Raw genomic sequence first — 18,587 nt, 5'->3', positions numbered from 1 at the left:
CATTGCTTATCGCTGTCAGGGTGGGTTTTCACCGGGACCCCACGCGCCGCCGGCACGGGAGGAGCCGCTCCTCCCCGAGAGCCCACAGCCAGTCTGGCAGACCCTGGGGAAGCTACACAAGTGGCCAGGGGGCGTCAGGTGTCAGGTCACACAAGCTAGGCCAGGTAGGCCAGAGACAAACGCCAGAAGGTCCCACTCCTGTGTGGAGGATGAGCCCACAGGTGGGGGGGTGGCAAAAGGGGGAAAGGGCACGGGTGGGGTGACACGGAAAGCAGACTGCTGGTGGTGAGCGAGACGCACTCTACACAGACTGACAGCTAATGATGTGCACCTGAAATCAGCGTCACAGGCCACTGTGACCTCAATAATTAAAAGAAAAAAGAATGCATGACCACCCCGTACCCTTTCTTCCCCGCAGGTGAGAGGCTGGAGAGACGGCAGCATCAGGAGGCAGCACGCTGGCTGGAGACGGGTTAGCTACAGGAGCATCGGGCAAGTAAAATACTGAACGCTGAAGAACAAAGTGCAGGTGAGGTGGGGCTCCTGAGGGTGCCTGGCCGGGGGCCACACTCGCTTCCAGGAAACAAAAGGGACAACAGGAGAAAGTGCTTGAGAGCGCAAAATATTTTATTTAACAATTTGCAGTGTAACAATTTGCATTTAGGAAAAAATAGCAGCTCCCGCCTCAGAGGAAGCTTCTTAGATCAAAAGTGGCTGGCAGTTGACAGAGAACAAAGGGCAGGGCTGGACCAGAGGAAGCCGAGGGCGGTGGGAGGGTTTCGGGTCCAAGGAAGCACACGGAGCTGACCACGGGGCACAGGAGACTGCCCGTCAGCAAGGCTGGCCTTTCTCAAAGTGACAGGAACAAATGGATCCGGTCACCAAGTCTGTGAAACATTTTGGAAAACGTCTGTGGGTCTTTCTTAGGTGCTCAGGTGAACCAGGAAAATGGGAAGGACCTGGGCTAACCCCACATTTACACGATCCCTACACTTAGATTTAAAGGGCCAGGCAGACTATGCACCCCCAGCAGAACCTACAGAAATGTTTCCTAATGATTTTAATAAACATTGAAATCTTTTCTTCGGTCTCTTTAGACTTAACAAGAATGTGAACGGTTTTAAGAACAGTCGAGGAAGCCTTAAAGCTTGGAGTCCGGAAGGGGAGGTCTCCCTCCGCGGTTTCGTACGGCTGAGTCAACGAATGAGCTACTGACGATCCCACTGCGGAAACAACTCACGGGCAGAGATATCACAGTCCAGAGCTTCTGTCAAGGAATTATTTTAAGCCACTTTCTTCAAGATGTTACCAGCTCCTTAAATGATGTCAACCAGGTGAGAGAAAGCAAGTCAACCGGATTGCCCTAGGAAAACCTCTCATGGCAAAGTACAGTATTGGCCACTTTACAAAGAGCGTGGCAACCCATACAGTGTCCTGGACAACGCGGCCAACCAGGCCGTGCGCACAGTAAAAGCATCTGAATCAAATGAGTCACAGCCCCAGGTGAACACTGGCGAGGACTCTGGATCAGTCACACTCAGAACACGAGCTCTGTCGCAGCCCTTTCCCAGCAGTGGAGCCGTCCCTCACGGATGTGCAAAGCCAGTCCCTTTGGTGGCATGAAACTCCTCATGGTCCTAATCAGGCCACAGACAATTCAGTGAAGCTGGAAACGTCATTGCTACAGGAGAGAAATGCACTTCAGCACCCAGGGCCTCTCTCGGAACCTAAGGGATTGGTGCTAAATTAACTCCATGTGTCCTCTAAGATGCTGAAGAACCTACGACCCGCCAGCCGTTCTCCTGGTTCAGACACGGCGGGAGCAGGGGGCTGACTGCCTTTGGCTGGATGGCAGGTGCTCATGCCTCCCTCTCCTGAGTCAAAGGTCACTCTTGCCTTCCAGCATCCTAAGGAACCAGGGGACCAGTGATTCACTGCGAGGTTCTGAGAGACACCCTGGGTACTGAAGAGCAAGGTTCCTCCTGCGGCAGAGACGCTTCCCATTTCACCCAGTGTGACATTCTCAGATGACTAAGAGCGCTGGGTCGGCAGTGAGGCTGTCAGGTAAAGGACTGCCTCTCTTCGTCAGCATCTTACAGGACCTGTGGAACTAACTATGGCGGTACTTTCTAAAGACAGGAGATGAGGAGGGCGACGCCAAGGAGAGCCGCTTTGAGTCACTGCAGTGTCTGTCCGGGAACAGGCGGAGGTCGCAGGCAGTCAGCCCGAGTTCTTGGTGGAGGATAATTTCAGGGTTCAAATGCTACTCCAGAACAGGGACTATTCTAGCTCAGTGCTGGGTGTTTCCTCTGGCCAATCCTCCCTGTCCTGGAGCTTCCCAAGGTGGCGGGGGCCTGGAACGACATGAGGAGACAGCACTGACTTTCGCACGCCCGCCCCCAGGTGGGCAAGACGTAACGGGGGGTCTAGGGAATAGGCCAGAACAGACCGCTGATCTCAGCAACCAGGCAGGGTTTGCTTGTTGTGTTTGTGCAAGCCCATGACAAGTGGCCAAGTCAGGATCACATCTTGGCGCTCCCTGGAAAGGCGTCTGCAGTGTTGTCGCGGTGGTGAGATGTGAGGCCAACCCACGGTGGAGTGTCTCAGGACTCCAGGGAGGACACAGGGAAGCAGCGCCCAGGGAGGCAGTGGACAGAACGCTGGCCCTCACTCTCGTTCCCCCGCAAATCCCAACTGACATGGAAGTCGGGGGGCTGCTGTCAGGGCCGGAACTACAGGTACAGGAACGGGGGCAAGAAGACAGCAACCAATCTCGAGGCAGGAAGGCAGGTGGCTGGCCAGGTGCTAACTTGGGGCGCACCAGTCCTTGGGGGGGGCGCTGAGAAACAGCCTCAGCTGCAGCAGCCGGGAAGCAGAGGGCAGCGGGGGGACGAGGGCAGGGCGCGGCAGAGGAGGTGGGCGCAGCAGGCAGCGAGGGCGAGGCTGCGTCAGGACGGCCCGGGCGCAGGGGAGGCATCACATCCTGAGTGCCGACCCCATAGACCTCTACCCCACTTGGCTCCCCCACCACGGGCAGCCAGTCTCTGCCCAACAGGCAAGAGCCTGGGAGGGAGAAGAGAGAAGGCAGAGGGAAAGAAATAAAAGGAGACATTCCACAACATTCCCTGACTGAAGACTGAAGGACACGAGCTCCCAGGTGAAGGGCAGCCAAGGCCACACGGTGGAGGGAGTTAGACCCACACCAAGGCGTGTCAGCAGGAAGCCGCAGGACCCTGCGGCGAGCATCTCCACTAAGGGCAGTGGCGGAGACGGGAGAAGGGGTCAGCAGGCGTGTGAGGGTCACGGGCTGGGGGAAAGGCCTTCTTCCGCTTCCCGCCCTCCAAGGAGACAGCGAGGACACTTACTTGTGCAAACTGAGCAGGGTTGTAGAAGGGCACTGCTCCTCCGGAGGGACCCCCAACAGGGGGGGCATCACCGGGAGCCTGAGAAGCACAGAGAGTCCATCTTAACAACACAACATCACACAGCAGTTTGTTTCATTTGCAGATAGAGACACTAATGCTGGGTAAGGTTTTATAATACTTTTAAATAAGCCACAGAAGCAGGTCGAAGATACTTCTTGCAACACTGGATTTAATTATTTAATGGGTCACAGAAAAACGACAGAAATCCAAGCAACATGCAGAGTGAAACACTTTAGAAACCAGAACATGCAAAAACGAGGCGTGCCCAGTGCCAGGACGCGGCACTGCACCAGGCGTGGTGGTTAGTAGGCATTTCTGACTACTTCAGACCCAAGTGTCCAGCACAAATCCAGTGTTCAACAGGCACATATAGGCGGACGGAGCCCTTGTGCTGAGCTGGCGGGAGAAGCTCGTTCCACGACACACACACAGGATGAAGTATTCCTTTATTCCCCATCCGGACTGGCCACAAGACAGTGGCCACTGGTACGCTTGGCCTGGCCCAGAATAAACTTTCTCATGGTTGCTCAGAAAAAAGCGATTCTCCCTTCCAAATGAGAGCATCCTGAGCCTGAGCTCCTGAAACACACTCACAGACATGGTGAGGCTCCGCCCAAGGCCAGGCGTTTGAAAAACCCCATTCAGAAAGAGCACAGTTACAAAGCTCACCCGTTCACTACGAGCATTTTGGGGTCACTTCAGTTGTCCGTGTACCCAGCTATCTAACAACACCCTGTAGGGATGTGTAAAGAAAGGAACACTGCATCCTTCGTCGTAGGATGGCTGGGTGAGACAGTGGGTGATGTTAGTGACACATGCACAATGACAACCAGTGCAGCGAGCTTAAAGGAAAAACAAAGGTGACCCAGTTCAACTCTAGGCTCAGTGAGAACTGCCAGCCACAGGTACCTGATTAAAATGCTGGCTGACTTCACGCGATAATGAGCTCATTGAGCTACAGCGCGAAAGCTACAAAACAGCAAGAACACACACAAGATACAGACAAGTAAAAAATCGACATGCGCGTCGCTGCTCCAAGCTGTCGGTTTAATTCCAAAGAGCTTTATGAGGCCATCAGAATCAATACAATTCAAATGGGAAAGGAGCCAGAGTTAGCTTAAAATTCCTATTTTAATGAACTGTTTTTATTAAGAAACAACCATGATTTGGGGGGGGGGGGCGGTCTGTGCAGCCCTTGGCCTAGGCCAGCCTGCCCTCCTGACGCCTGAGAAGCCCACACTGGGATGGCCATGCCAAGGGAGCGTGACAGGAACAAGAACCCTAACTGCGTGCTCTGCTTGGAGCTCCAGACAATTTTGCTGAAACACGTGTGATTTTTTTTTTTAAGGTATACAACACTTTTCAAGTTCTAAAAAGTTTCTATACTGCCTTTTCCTACTCATTAACATTCATTTTTAAAGGAAAAGGCCACCTGGACAATAAAAACTCACTTCCTCAGCCTAGATTTCAGGCAGACGCGCTTGTCTGGGCGCCCTTACCTCTCCGCCCTGGGAGCCGTCCAGGTGCGAGCGCGGGGGTTCAGTGCCAGGGAGCGAGGCCGCAGAACTCAGTGCCTGCCAGGAAAAGAAGAAATGCAGCAGCTGCCAAGCTCCGGCGCCTGGGAACCATCCACACAGGACAGGGCACCAGGGAGTGGGGCTGGCCAGCGGGCAGACCATTCTGCTCCACGCCTAGGTGCCCCTTCTGAGAAGTCACAGGAGGAAAACACTCTGCGTGCGCCTGCAGGGCACAGTCGTGCGTCTGACAGGTCCCAGCAAGAACAGCTCCTCTTTGCTGAACACCTACTGTGTGCCCCTCAATGGCCTTGGGGCCTAGTGTAACTGTTATCCCATTTCACAGTGCCAGAAACCGGGGCATATGAAAGCTAAGTGACTTCCTTAAACAGCTAACTAACGGGGAGCTGGCGCTGAAATCCAGGTCTACCCAACGTGAGAGACCAGCCTCTAGATGATTATATTGCACATGTATGTTTTAAACGTTAAAAAAAAAGTTTCCTTACTACTACGATTTCAGTAAAACAAGATTATTATATAACATCTATGTGGTTTAGTTTGCAACTCTCTGGAGGATATTTTTTTTTTTTAAACTTTTTGCTTTTATTTTTTTTTCCTTTTTTTTTCCTCTCCAAAGCCCCCCAGTACATAGTTGTATATTCTTTGTTGTGGGTCCTTCTAGCTGTGCCATGTGGGACGCTGCCTCAGTGTGGCTTGATGAGCAGTGCCATGTCCGCACCCGGGATTCAAACCAACGAAACACTGGGCCGCCTGCAGCGGAGTGCGCAAACTTAACCACTTGGCCACAGGGCCAGCCCCTCCCTGGAGGATATTTTATAGGAAAGAGCTTTCCGACCGAAACGGAGGGTTCTGTGTACACAATGGATACCGAATCGCAGAAGGTCAGGGCCGACTTTCTTGGGCGGGAGGCAAATCCTCCCCGAGCGCCATGTCCCACTGCCCCTGCTCACCTTGGGTTCCGAGGCAGGCTCTGGATCGGCCGGCCCCACTGCTGGGACCCGCCCTTCCCTGCCGGCCCCCTCTGTAGGCGGTGCTTCCTCTGCATCTGTGAAGGAGACAGTGTGGGAGCCATGGTTCTGTCCAAAACATCTCCGGGGGGTCAGTGACAGAGGTCCAAGAGGAAGAGCTTCACACTGTGCGCTCCCGGGGAAAAGGGGATGAGCCCATCAACAAGCATGACGAGCCTCAGGCTCTCTGCACACTGGCTGGGCCATTCTTCTCAAAGGGAGATGAAGGCCAGAGGCTCTCAGAAAGAGGGCCAAAGGTTAAGAGGCCAAGGGCTAACAGCTGTGCTGCTCCTGCATCGCCTACCTGAGTTTGGGCTGAACAAGTGAGCTGGAATCGGCAGCGGGGCGAGTGGAGCAAAAAAATCTGCAGGAGCAAGAGCCGGTTCACTCCGCTGGGGCCCCCCTGGGTTTAACACGTCCACGTAGCGCGCTCTGCTGCCAGCTGGGATGGGGAGAGGAAGCAAACTCAGGTTGGCATACCGCATGACCCGGCTCCCAGCGAGCTCCACCTTCCTTGTGTCGGAACAGGTGTGAAGAGGGAGCCTCTCCACAGACCACATTTGCTTGGTCTCTGCCCTGGTGTGAGGGTTCTCATTTCACACCATGATGCTACAGTGCTGCATTTCTGATTCAGCAGACTCTGCTCTGCTCAGTAAGAACGGTCTGCTGAGGAATGTTTCAATGCTCTAAAGAGCTGGCGTCTTCCCCCATGGATTTATCTGCATTAAACCAGCATTCCCTTCTGAAGGTGACAAACTACCGTCTCATATACACACTATGGCCACTAAACTCTGGTGGATCTGTAGGACAAATACATTACCCGAACAAACTTTAATCTCTGGCTGGACTCTGTTACCTGCTTTTCTAGAGAACATGTTCACCGAGGCTCTGGGGGGCCCTCCAGGACCAGGAGGGGCAGCTTGCGGAGCCCTGGGAAGCGCGGCTGGAGGCGGGGGCGGAGGCTTCTTCTGCAGGGGAAAGGCCATTGGAAGTCTGCTCAGGGCCCAAGGCCCCCAGGGGCGCTCCACAGACTGGGGCTTCTATTGTAGGAACCTTCCTTCTAGTCATACAAATACCTAAAAGTCCAACTTACCTCTTCTTCGGGCTCATTTATATCCACCCATCGGTTCTTCTTTTCATCCCAGACAATCTGCCACAATTGTGAAAAGGAAAGAAAAAAGGCAGTGGATAAAGCTGAACAGAATTAGAGTCTGATGACTTATGATACTTTACAACTTCAGAAGACATCTACTCGGGTTTATTCTGAAGCTGAAATACACTCCGCAAACAACACCAATGGTACATCACAAAAATACCTACTGATTACTCAAGCGCCACATTTTACGACACTCACCGACTTGTTCTTGTCGTCTGGCAAATAAGCTTCTGTCCTTTTTTTTCCAGGTAGCCAACGAGAGAACCAGGATTCACTACTCTGAATAGAAAAACCATCAGAACCACCTTGAAGACATCAGGCTGAGTGAAATGAGCCCGACACAGGACAATCCTGTAGAACTCCGTTTCCATGAGGGCCGAGAGGAGTCAACCCCAGAGACAGGAGGTGGGACGGGCCCGACACAGGACAATCCTGTAGAACTCCGTTTCCATGAGGGCCGAGAGGAGTCAACCCCCAGAGACAGGAGGTGGGACGGTGGTGCTGGGGCTGGGGGGGGGCGGTGTTTAATGGGGACAGAGCTTCAGTTTGGGAAGATGAAAGTCCTGGACACAAATGGAGGTGATGGCTGCACAGCATCATGAATGTACCTAACGCCACAGAACTGTACACTCAAAAAATGGTTAAAATAGTAAATTGTTACGTATATTTTACCACAATTTAAAAAAATCAGAACAATAAAGTGCCTTTTGGAGCTTTTCATGTCTAAATACCAACAAATGAACAGTCTCTGACATTCTCTCCATCTGAGGCATGGCAGGCAGGCTGGATAAGTCAGCGTGGGACCCTCTCAAAACAAGTCCCTCTGTGTCCCCACGCGGGAGAATCTAGGCATTAGGGAAATTTACTTTACTCTTCACATATGCCGTACTTCACGTCTACTAAAAAAAACAGAAAAAAAAAGCAGCAGCAGCAGCTCCATACACATACACCGTCTGCACCCCGTCTCTGACTCCCACAGCGGAGGAGACGAAGCTGCAGTGGCAGGCTGCAGGAACTTGTGTGCTCACGACTTGCTGGAAGGGCCACAGCTTATCTCATGATTAGCACACATTTTGCATTAAATTTATGTTTACTTAAAATCCTAGCCATTAAAGAAAAATTTGATAAGCTGAACTCTTAAAATTAAGAACCATTTTCTTCATAAGATACCATTAAGAGAGTAAAAGGGCAATCCACAGATTGGGAGAAGATATTTGCAATACGTCCATCTCATAGATACTGGTCTCCACAATACAAAAAGGTGGCCTGCAAATTACTAACAACCCAATTCAACACGGGAGGAGACCTGAGCCAGCACGACACAGAAGACGACAGAGAGGTGCACTTGGGTGTGAAAAGGTGCCCCGCATCATCACCCATCAGGGAAAGGCAAATAACCACAGCAAAGTATTGTGGACCCCAGCATAAGGGCCAAAATGAAAAGGACCGGCAATCCAATGCACATGGGACAAGGACTGGACCGCAGGCGATGTGGAACAACTGGACCTCACTGGCTCAGCTGCTGGAAGGGCCACTGGGTACAACCACTCAAGAAAACTGTCTGGCAGTACATCCTAAAGCTGGACGTCAGCCATCCGTCCTGTGTCCTAAGCATCCACCCAAGAGGAACAAGAGGAAGAGGGGCCTCTGTCACAAAGACACAAGGCCGCTCACGTGGCTGTACTCATAATAACCCCAAACGGAAACAAGCCCACATGTCCACTACTGGGGGAAGGATGAACAACCGTGGCACGCGCATCCACAGATGTTACTACACGTGGTAAGCAAGAGTGAGCTTCCTTTACGTGAAGTTCAAGAGCAGCCAAGACTAATCGAAGGTGACAGAAATCAGAAGACAGGTCTTCTTCTGGGGCTGGGTGCTGCCGGGTCATGGATGCACAGGCCCCTCTGGGAGCCTGGAACTGTTCTAATTCTGCTCTGGGTGGTGGTGACACGTGGACATAGACACAGAAACGACCCTCAAGCTGGTCTACACATTACACGCTTTACTGCATGCTCTTTATATGTCAAAAAATGTTTTGCTTAATTAAGAAAGAAACGAATGCCTTTTCTTGCTGCCAGTGTGTGAGGAAAGTTTTCTGTGGGAGCTGAGCGCCCCACCCCGCACCCAGCCAGACATGGGCTGTGTGGTACCTTCTTAGGCTCCTTGGCCTCTTTTCTAGCTGTTTGTACAGGTCTCTTCATTTCAGGAGTGGACGTCAGAGGCGGAGGAGGCTGCAGAGCACCCGAGCTGGCACACTCCCACACTGGGGGGATCTCAGAGTCCTGCGACATCCTGGATGAGCCCTGTCCCAAGGCAACACAGGAGCAGGCTCACCTGGGGCAGCTCCCCAGGAGCCCTTCAAACAGCACTGAGGACAAATTACTACAACGATGAGAGAGAAGGGAGGAGGGCTTGGGGCAATTAGCCCTGGCTCCCCTGGCCCGACTGAAGGAAAGCCAGCCTGAAGTTAATCAGCAGCTTTATCAAGGGACCAGATAGTGTTCAAAATGCAGATTCTGGGGTTCAACGGGAATGACTGGGCTGGAAGAAACGGAATACATAAATGCTCTGAGGATAAGACTGGTTAGAGAAGGGGGTGGGAATTTTAAAAGACAGAATTGTCTTTAGAAATATTTATCCCTGGGCCGGCCCGGTGGCGCAGTGGTTAAGTGCACACATTCCACTTCAGCGGCCCAGGGTTCGCCGGTTCAGATCCTGGATATGCAGACATGGCACCACTTAGCAAGCCATGCTGTGGTAGGCGTCCCACATATAAAGTAGAGGAAGATGGGCACGGATGTTAGCTCAGGGCCAGTTTTCCTCAGCAAAAAAAGGAGGATTGGTAGCATATGTTAGCTCAGGGCTGATCTTCCTCAAAAAAGAAAAGAAAAGAAAAGAAATATTTATCCCTGGGTTAAGACACTGTTTTCAATACAAACTCTCATTTTCAGTTTTCCAGGGACAGAATATTTTAACGTTAGAACACATAATGAAAGTTGAAACTATAGCAATTGCCTACTAGTGGGACATCCATAAAAAGCTGGGTATCTGTAAAGAAGGTTCCCGAATGCAGTTTGTATAAAGACGTTTGTCCCTCACGGTTGATCAGAGCAAACAGAGGTGGTCTTTATACCAAACATGTCTGATGAAAGGAATCTTGATTTCAAGAAAACCAGTGACAATTTTAGGGATTCTACTATACAAAAAGAGATGCAGAAATCAGGAAGTTCTCCATTTTAGAAAAGCTAAAATTAACAAGGCAGTTTCGTTATAGGTGGACATTTCTTCTCCTTAAAGTAACTATTTTACACTATTAAGTTATCTTTTTCCATATTAATGCTTTTTACCAACTCCATATTTTAAGGATTCAAGCTATTCTGGAAGTGCTTTCTCTTTAAGAAACAATTTACAAGATAATCTCATAACTTTCACTATTATCTTTCTACTTACAACTGAAGGACATCGAGTTTGGGTACCTATCCAATGAAGCTTATGGAAAATAAAAGGCTTAAAAAAAAGTGTCAGAGTACCGGATTAGCAAATTTTCCACCAAAATCCTCTTCTCTTAGCTCCGAAAGTGAGTTTCTAGGGGGTGCCTCTTGTGGCGTCACTCCTGCCGAAGGAAACAAGACTACCATGACCACAGTGCCACTGAGCACACGACCAAAGGAAGAGAGACACTGGCGCGATGCCCCCACAAGGGGACGCGGGACGCGCAGCTCCTCACCGCGCACACCCTCCCCGGGGCCGTCTGCAGTAACCAAGGTTGAAAACGTTCCCGAATACGTGGAGATAGTTTCTTCTCTAAAGCCACGCCTACATTCTGCCTTGTCCAAGGAGATAAAGACAGTCAGGCAGAGATTAGGGACAAGGACCACCAAATCGGACTTTCACACAGAGGCCTATAGCCCTGGACATCCACTTACACTTCACATCCTAACAAAAAGCCAAGTCTCAAAAGAAACTAGTACTGATATTCAATTAACCCATTCAGCCTAGAACTTCTAGAATCTTTGGTATCCATTATGTAACTTGTTTCAAGTTCAAACAACTTAAGTCGCTTTCACCAATGACCTCCTTCCACACCAAACCCAATTTAGCCCTGCTCTCAGGACAGCATCTCAGCAGACCCACCTGGGTCCTGGCTCCTGGCCTCCTTCAGCAGGGGCTCACTCTCCTGGAGAGATGGTACACCAGGTGGCAGGCCAGGCCCTGGGTACAGAGCTGCAGGATCAGGCCCAGAAGGCTCTGGAAAGCCAAGTGCAGATCCTGGGGGACTAGAGCCAGACCCCCGCTCAACAGGGCCTGGGGGCGGCGGCACCGGGAACATTGGCACCCTGGCAGGGATGGCCAGCTGGCCATCGGGGAGCGTCGGTGGAGCTGCATGGAGACAGCGAAGAGAATCTAAGGTTACTGAGGCTACCTCTAGTCACACGAAGAAGCTGACTGGTGTTGCTGAACGATTTAGCACACGTTATTTTGCAGAGCCTCATTTCTTTTATTGAGGGGCAGGAGAGCCAAGCATCAAAGAGCAAGTGCTGAGGATGCTGGGACATCACTGGTTTGAGGAGAAGCAGAAAATCCACTTCTTAGGACCGAGGGGAAGCGTCGTTAAATGTAACATGGAGCATGGGCTCAAACCCATAGCATGACTCCAACACAGCCCGGCAGCAGCCGCCTGGCACAGAGCCCTGGGTTCACTGAGTCCTCTCCTCCACCTTCCTCCATGTCTGGGGGTCAAAGGCCACCCACCTACTCCTATGGATGTTTAAAGCCATGAGACCCGATGGGCTTATCAAGGAACTAAGCACAGAGAGAAAGAAGAAGACCGAGGTGATGGTGTAAAACATCCCCTTGATTCTCCTGGCAGAACAGGAATGTTCCACGTTCGGGGGAAAGAGGTACGTGGGCCACTGCTTCTCCAGTGGCGGAGGGCTCACCTGATGGCAGCAGCCGCACACCCTGGCCCAAGTGGTCAGCACTGGGCACAGGCGGCACCAGCAGTGGGTTGTCAGTGCCCAGGCCGGCCGGCTGAGCGAGTCCTGGGCCGTCATACTGCCCCGCCTCGGAGCTCGGTGTGCTGGGACAGCGCTGGGGGAAGGCTCCGTCCTGAGTCCACACCGCAGTACCCTCCTAGGGGAGAAATACCTCAGGTGCTTCCGACAGTCGGACACCATGGAGCGCGTTCTGGCACTCACCCCACTGCCCGCTCCCTCTCTCTGTGCTTCAGGAGAGCCTTGCCTTTCCCAGGAAACAAGGGCGTTCTGACAAACATTCGCACCTCTAAAACTGTACTGCTGACACCTAACTCCTTCAGAGTGGAAACAACAGGGCACAAGCCACCTCATCGGATGGCTCCGCCAAGTCCCTCGACTGAAAGCAAACGCCGCACCTTGAGCTGCTTCTCTGCACACTGCAGCTGGACCAGCCAGGCGGGCTCCATAAAGGACTCCTCCTCCGGCTTCTCCTTCAGCTGGGGATCGAAGAGTCGTAACCGGGAAGCAACCTAGAAACACATGAAAAATAAAGGGCTCTTACTACTGGGGATGGCAAGCAAAACAGTCTTTTCAAAATCTATTCTAATCTGGAACAAATGTATCTTCAGTATTAAACTGGAGATACAGTTTTAATTAACTACAAAAGTTTTTCTGAAGTGTGCCTATGTGACACGCCCTTAAATAAACATATATATGTGCTGCTGATGATCAGAAAAAGGACATGGGACACTGGAGTTCACTACAGCAGACCCGTCTGCACAGAGGCCAACAGTCCCTAGCTGACCTGGAACTGAGCCTGCCTGCTACTACCATCTCATTACAGAGACTTGACTTTACTGACCAAAATGCTGAACTGACCTAGAAATAGACATACTCTGATCGGGGGTGGGGGTGGGGTGGGGGGATGGAGGGGGACAGTGGGTGGGAATAGAGGAAACAAGTTTGGCCTTGTATTAATAACTGCTGAAGCTGTGGAATGAGGACAAGGATTCATTAATTATTCTATTTTTGTAGATGTCTAAAAATTCCCAGAATAAAAAACTTTTTTAGGTATCACAAAGGCACATTTTCAAAAACGAAGCCCCCGGCGGGTGGGGCACATACTGATGCAGCCACTTTGGTGCTGGGGGTCACCATGTGCTGGGCACTGTCCATCCCTGTCTTGTCTACACTTCACAAAGCTCTGAGAGGCCAGTCACACTGTCTCCGTTTTATTAAGCAAGAAACTGAGGCTTGCAGTGGTGCAGCCAGGACCCAAACCCAGGCGGCTGGCTTACGCTGTTAACTGCTAGACTCGCTGCCTTGAGACACGAACTTCCTGGAGACGGGGGTCCTTCCGACTTTGAGGCTTACTGCTAAGTTTGCGGACTGGCACGAGGAACCTGAAGGATCCCTATGCTAAGATGCAGAACACCAAACACCTGTCTGAGAACATTCAATGATCTTAATTCGCTCCAAAAGTCAGTCCTACAGACATGAGCACCCAACGACCACAGCTCACTGCCAGGTCGAGCAATCCTGACTGCCACATCTTCCCCACAGCCCAGTGTGCAGGAAAGACGTGCGAGAAGACGTTACCTGGACCAGCTGGCTAATCAGCACCGGGGAGTATTTGTGGGGTTGCATCAGGATGCTCTTAGCAATCACTTCACAGTAATGAAAGGCTTGGGTAGCAAGCCCCATTTCAGCCAGGCGGCAAGAATAGATGAACTTAAACACCTAAAATGAACAAACAAAGCTTAGCCATCCTGTGGGTATTCCCCAACTTTCTAACATCACCCTACAAGCTGAGGACTATTCTGGATGTTTCATGTATCTCCTTGTGTCTCCCCCAGGCGTGCCCACAAGAGTACTAGTCCTCATTCCCGGAGATGTTTCAAATCAAAGTAACCCACCAAGCTTCTAAGAAACTCACCTTTTCTCCTCAACACCCTCAGAAGAGCCAGCAGGCTCGGTACTAGAGCGCCCAACTCAGCAGCACTCGGGACAGCCGCTCCCAGGGAGCCGCAGACTGTCCAGTGACCACCCTGCTAGCACTCCCTTCCACAGATGCTTCACACACACGCACTCCTGGGTCAGACAAATGCTCCCATAACACTCAAACAGCTGATAAAGAAGTACTGGAAACCAAATACTCAAAGCTTTCAATTTGTAAAACAGTAAGAACCCAAACACGAGTCCCCAGTCCAGCAGGGCTTGGCTCTGGAGCCTCACCGACACTTCCAAAGACGCTGCATCACCTTCTGTGTAAGAATGCAAACCCTCGACCACCAAAGACTGGTTACCCACACGGTAACATGAGCACGGCCCCCACTGACCTGGAAACTGGGCAGGGGGCAGGTCTGTGCCCCGAGGGACTGAGCATACTCATAGGCTTCTGTCCTCTGAATAGCCTCATTGGTCGCAAACTTTGAAAACGGCAAGCTGTTGAGGAAATGAGCTATTTTAATCATCATGCGAGTGACCCAGAAGTGTGTCAGGCCATGTGATGAAGACACGAGGCCACTGCTTCTGGCTCCGCATGTGCCATTTCGGGGTTGGCTAAAGGAGGGGATGTGTCCTTTCTAAAGGAAAACAGCTACCACCACATTTACTCGATTCCTCACCTGTGGTTTGATCCAATTAAGACAAGTTTTGTGGTTTTCTTTGTATAAACCCCAAATCCAACTTGGGCCATGAGGTAGCAAAAGTGTGCAGCATCTAAGAGGCCTTTTGAAGCTGAAGAGACACAAAGTAGGCCAAGTCTTAGTTCACGGGAGTCCTTCCAGAAATCAAAGAATGCCGACAGAGACACCAGAGACATGCCCGACGAATGGAAAATCTTCTGGCCCTTAATCCCCCCTGAAGATTGCTTGCGCAATCAAGGCCTCTGTGCTCCGCTGCACAACAGTACAACTTCCATGTCTGCACCTGACCTACCTAAAGTGTCACCCATCGTGGCCATCGTCCTGGATTCCACATCCATATTGTTGTTCAAGTTGGACAAAACCATAGCAAGATGTGGCCTCCAATCTCCCCACTTCTCATCTCCACAACACTAAAATCAGAAAAAAGCAAAACAAAACAAACCTTTATCCTTGGAAGACTGTCATTTTAATTTTGTAATGGTTGAGCTCAATGAGCATCATGAAAAAGCAAGAGCAAGAAAGACACTCAGGTCTCTCTGCTGTGATGAAATCCTTCACGGGAGCAAGCTCTGCACAAGGTCGCGCCACAGGAGCGCGGGCTGAGAGCCCCCACACTGACCGTGGACGCGGCAGGCATGCGGCCCGACATCAGCTGGTAGACCGTCTGCAGTGGGTCATTGATGGGAAGGCTGTTGGCGAACCTAGGCAGATGTGAAAAGAGAGAGGTCTAACTGGCAGGTTCAAATACAAGCCTGGTCTCACGTCAACCCCTTCAATGACTGGCGATGCTCAACCTAGGCCAAGCACACCATCTCAATCTTAAAGAAAAGCTGTAAAGGATGACTGAGGAATGTACTAAGATTTTATAGAATTAAAAGCCAAGCAGTTAATAAAAATCTTTTAAAATCCCTCAGCAATACACCCCAAGGAAGAGGGCTGAGTAAGCCCGCACCCGTGCCTGACAGCAGCACAGCACAGACGGCCCAGCTCTCTCTGGAAAGAACTACAGACAACTGTGCGCTTCCAGAGCCAAGAAGCCTCCCCAATTAGACCAGCAGGACACGCCCAGAAACAGTCCACACAGTAAGATTCCTTACCTGGTCATGACTCTCGCGTGCGTCCGGCCGTCCATCTTACTTGCAAGTAAGAGAGCATGACCCCATAAGCCATTTTTCATCGCAGACTCTAAAGCATCCTGCAAAGCATTTTAGTGGGTGCCTGAATTACCAGAGGAGCTCCGTGACGGAAGCAAACAAAAGCAAGGGACTGTGTGTCGCTACACACTGTCAGGAAGAAAAAAGGACTCAACTGCAGATAAAAAGCAAAGGAATCGAAGGCCTCCAAGCACACTGTTCACCATTCAGAAATGAAAGAAAAGTCCATTTTTCATTTATTTTTCCTAGTTGCAAAGTCCCTGTGGTAGTAGGTCTGTGCATATGTACACTGCTTTTGTTACGTATTTGCAGCAGAAAGAACAAGCACACCAATGAGAAACAGGGCAATGGAGCACCACTGCCATCCCCAAACCATCTTTTCCACTGGGAGAAATGCCACACCAACGTTAACTCCCCAGTTTCAGACGGTACATGAGGCCTCCATATGCATCTTCTCAACATGGAGAGAGCCTTTATTAATGCAGCCTCCCCTTTATCCAAAATAACCTGGGGTATAATCGAGAAAACTTCTGAATGGAAGCAAAAATGCTACAATGGGGTAAATATGTTCATCAAATCTAAGAGATCATATAATTTCAATCAGTTCTAAAATATCCACGTTAAGATCATTTATTTATCAAATATGAGCTTTCTTAGTTCACGACAAAGAAGTACCAAGAACTCTGGGCCTCTCAGAACTCTGCCATCAGAGCCACACACGCGTGGGACGTGCTCAAGGCATGTGGCGCACCCCTCCCGTGCGTGCACCGTCTCAGCCCAGTCACTCTGACCTCCCCCTCCATCTGCACAGCTAGAGCGAACTTCCACTCTTTGGAACTGTCGGTGCCGATACCTGTGTGTGGCTTCAGAGGTGCTCTCTCCACCCATCCTGCCAACACCCAGCCCCGCCTCTGACCTGCAGCTGTCTCTGACCAGCTCATGCTCGGCACAGCTCCCACCCAGCACCCACCTCATTTAACAGACTGTAAGCTTATGCCTAACTGTGTGAGAACAGGTTTAACTTCTGTCGTGTGCACATGTTCATCCCTGAGACAACTTACACACAGCAGGGGCATAGCCTGAGCTCAATAAATGAGTTATCAGTCGAATGACTGAAAGGTGGAACATGCGAGTCTTTGACACTAGCAATATTTAGAAGAAAATCAGTATTAACACCTTCAGAGAGATGACATACAAGGTGGCAGACATTCTTCACGGAACAAGACCCACAGCACCACATTACAGTCAAGATGCTGACGCTCCTGGGAGCAGGACTCTGTCCCTCTGCCATGGCCATGTCCTGGCACCTAAGCCACCAGCGGGGGACACCAGGACACGCCTGTGGATCGCATGGATTCCAGGCCTGCTTACCTTCTTACGGCCATAGAGCAGCAGCTCTCTGAACCTCTCAGTCTCTTTTTCAAGAGTGTTGGTGGTGGCTGCCTGACTGTCAGTGAGAAAGGAGAGCTGAGCCTCCCCAGACTCCTCTTCCTGCTCCAGGACCTCGTTAGTAAAATCAATCAGGTTGGCCTCATTGGGTGACTTCCCAGGAAGCCACACTGTTCTGTGGTCTCGCAACAAAAGTTCCGCAATGTCTGTTCCCACCACGGTCTGTGAGGGTCGGCAAGGAGAGGAAGGAGAATGAAAGACTTTACCAGGAATAGAATTTCCCAGAGGAGTAATAAGATGGTCCTGGTCCTGCTCAGGTGAGGATCCAAACAGGCCTCCCCAGATGAGCACATTAAACCACCACGGGCACAAACCACCACTCCCAACGAGACCAGCAGCAAGACGGACAGACCACAGACAACAGGACAGGCCAACAACGGTGGGCTCCAACCTCCCCTCAGCCCTAACCACACATCCTTCAGTCTCCCACTTCCCCAAATCACTGCTCAGGTGCTCTTCCTGAGTGAGCCCCCAGATGGCAGCACCACTCCCCACGAACAGCCTGGGACAGGAATCCTGCCCAGCTCCTTTGGGGGCCCGAAGATTCCCAAGACTAAAGGCCAAACAGAAAAGTAATTCTAAAAGTAAAAAAGAAACGTACCCCATTCTGTCTGCATAACAGAACAATAAAATTCCAAAGAAGACTTGCAGACTCTTTGTCAATTAAACTTTCGTTCTGCAAACATTTTGTGGCTTTGTTCTGTGCAAAATTAATAACATCCACTTTATGGGTGTCATCTCTGAAAAAAGAACACACACTCAGTGAACAGCAACAACTGCATCTACGAGGCCAAGCTCAGCAACTGCCAGCAGACAGGCGCTGCAGACGCTCGGGGGGACGTACCTGGCGAGGGGCCCGGGGAAGGACCGCAGCTCCTCCTGCTCCGGCGAGTGCTGCAGCAGGGTCTGTGTGAGAACAGGAGGGGACGAGAGAGCAGCTCACGGGGCAGGCACAGACCATTGCCTGACCCACGTCTCTGGCTACACTCAGACTGAGTTATAGACGCTGTTGCTGAGGATGCCTGCCCTCCATGCAGGGAGGCCAAGGCTCCATCACCAGGCCTGGGCATGTGTGGTTTACAACAGTGATTGTCAAACTTTATTTTAAGCAGTGGGATCCATTTCTCCTCCCAAACTCTGAAGCAGGGCCCTAAAATCTGTGACCAGAGAGGCCTGCCGGGGCTGTAGAATGGGGTGTCCCCACCAGCATCCAGCATATCAGCAGCACCTGCC

The 18,587-nt window shown here is 51.2% G+C and overlaps 1 protein-coding gene across 7 annotated transcripts in view; it reads right to left on the bottom strand.

Moving 5' to 3' along the window:
- Nucleotides 1-609: 609 nt before the first annotated feature.
- SEC16A (SEC16 homolog A, endoplasmic reticulum export factor) overlaps nt 610-18,587 on the bottom strand; it is a 35,938-nt gene continuing 17,960 nt past the window's right edge. For 4 of the 7 annotated variants that reach the window (XM_023629315.2, XM_023629314.2, XM_005605934.4 and 1 more), the window contains exons 9-31: nt 18,199-18,260; nt 17,956-18,094; nt 17,277-17,516; nt 15,849-15,946; nt 15,371-15,452; nt 15,044-15,161; nt 14,731-14,842; nt 14,443-14,548; nt 13,703-13,843; nt 12,520-12,633; nt 12,068-12,260; nt 11,262-11,507; nt 10,658-10,740; nt 9,278-9,430; nt 7,322-7,402; nt 7,061-7,117; nt 6,824-6,935; nt 6,272-6,409; nt 5,911-6,005; nt 4,925-4,999; nt 4,335-4,394; nt 3,366-3,443; nt 610-2,354 (exon numbers count right to left, since the gene is read on the bottom strand). In XM_023629315.2, the coding sequence (XP_023485083.1) occupies nt 2,286-2,354; nt 3,366-3,443; nt 4,335-4,394; nt 4,925-4,999; nt 5,911-6,005; nt 6,272-6,409; nt 6,824-6,935; nt 7,061-7,117; nt 7,322-7,402; nt 9,278-9,430; nt 10,658-10,740; nt 11,262-11,507; nt 12,068-12,260; nt 12,520-12,633; nt 13,703-13,843; nt 14,443-14,548; nt 14,731-14,842; nt 15,044-15,161; nt 15,371-15,452; nt 15,849-15,946; nt 17,277-17,516; nt 17,956-18,094; nt 18,199-18,260 (2,652 nt within the window). In that variant the 3' untranslated portion in view covers nt 610-2,285. The remainder of the gene's footprint in view (nt 2,355-3,365; nt 3,444-4,334; nt 4,395-4,924; nt 5,000-5,910; nt 6,006-6,271; nt 6,410-6,823; nt 6,936-7,060; nt 7,118-7,321; nt 7,403-9,277; nt 9,431-10,657; nt 10,741-11,261; nt 11,508-12,067; nt 12,261-12,519; nt 12,634-13,702; nt 13,844-14,442; nt 14,549-14,730; nt 14,843-15,043; nt 15,162-15,370; nt 15,453-15,848; nt 15,947-17,276; nt 17,517-17,955; nt 18,095-18,198; nt 18,261-18,587) is intronic. The other 3 variants (XM_070250563.1, XM_005605936.4, XM_070250562.1) reach the window with 1 other exon arrangement.

Source organism: Equus caballus, chromosome 25 (assembly GCF_041296265.1).
Source record: "Equus caballus isolate H_3958 breed thoroughbred chromosome 25, TB-T2T, whole genome shotgun sequence".
In the NCBI taxonomy this organism is placed as follows: Eukaryota; Metazoa; Chordata; class Mammalia; order Perissodactyla; family Equidae; genus Equus; species Equus caballus.
The sequence above is the reverse complement of the archived record's forward strand: the minus strand, read 5'-3'. Positions and strand labels throughout refer to the sequence as shown.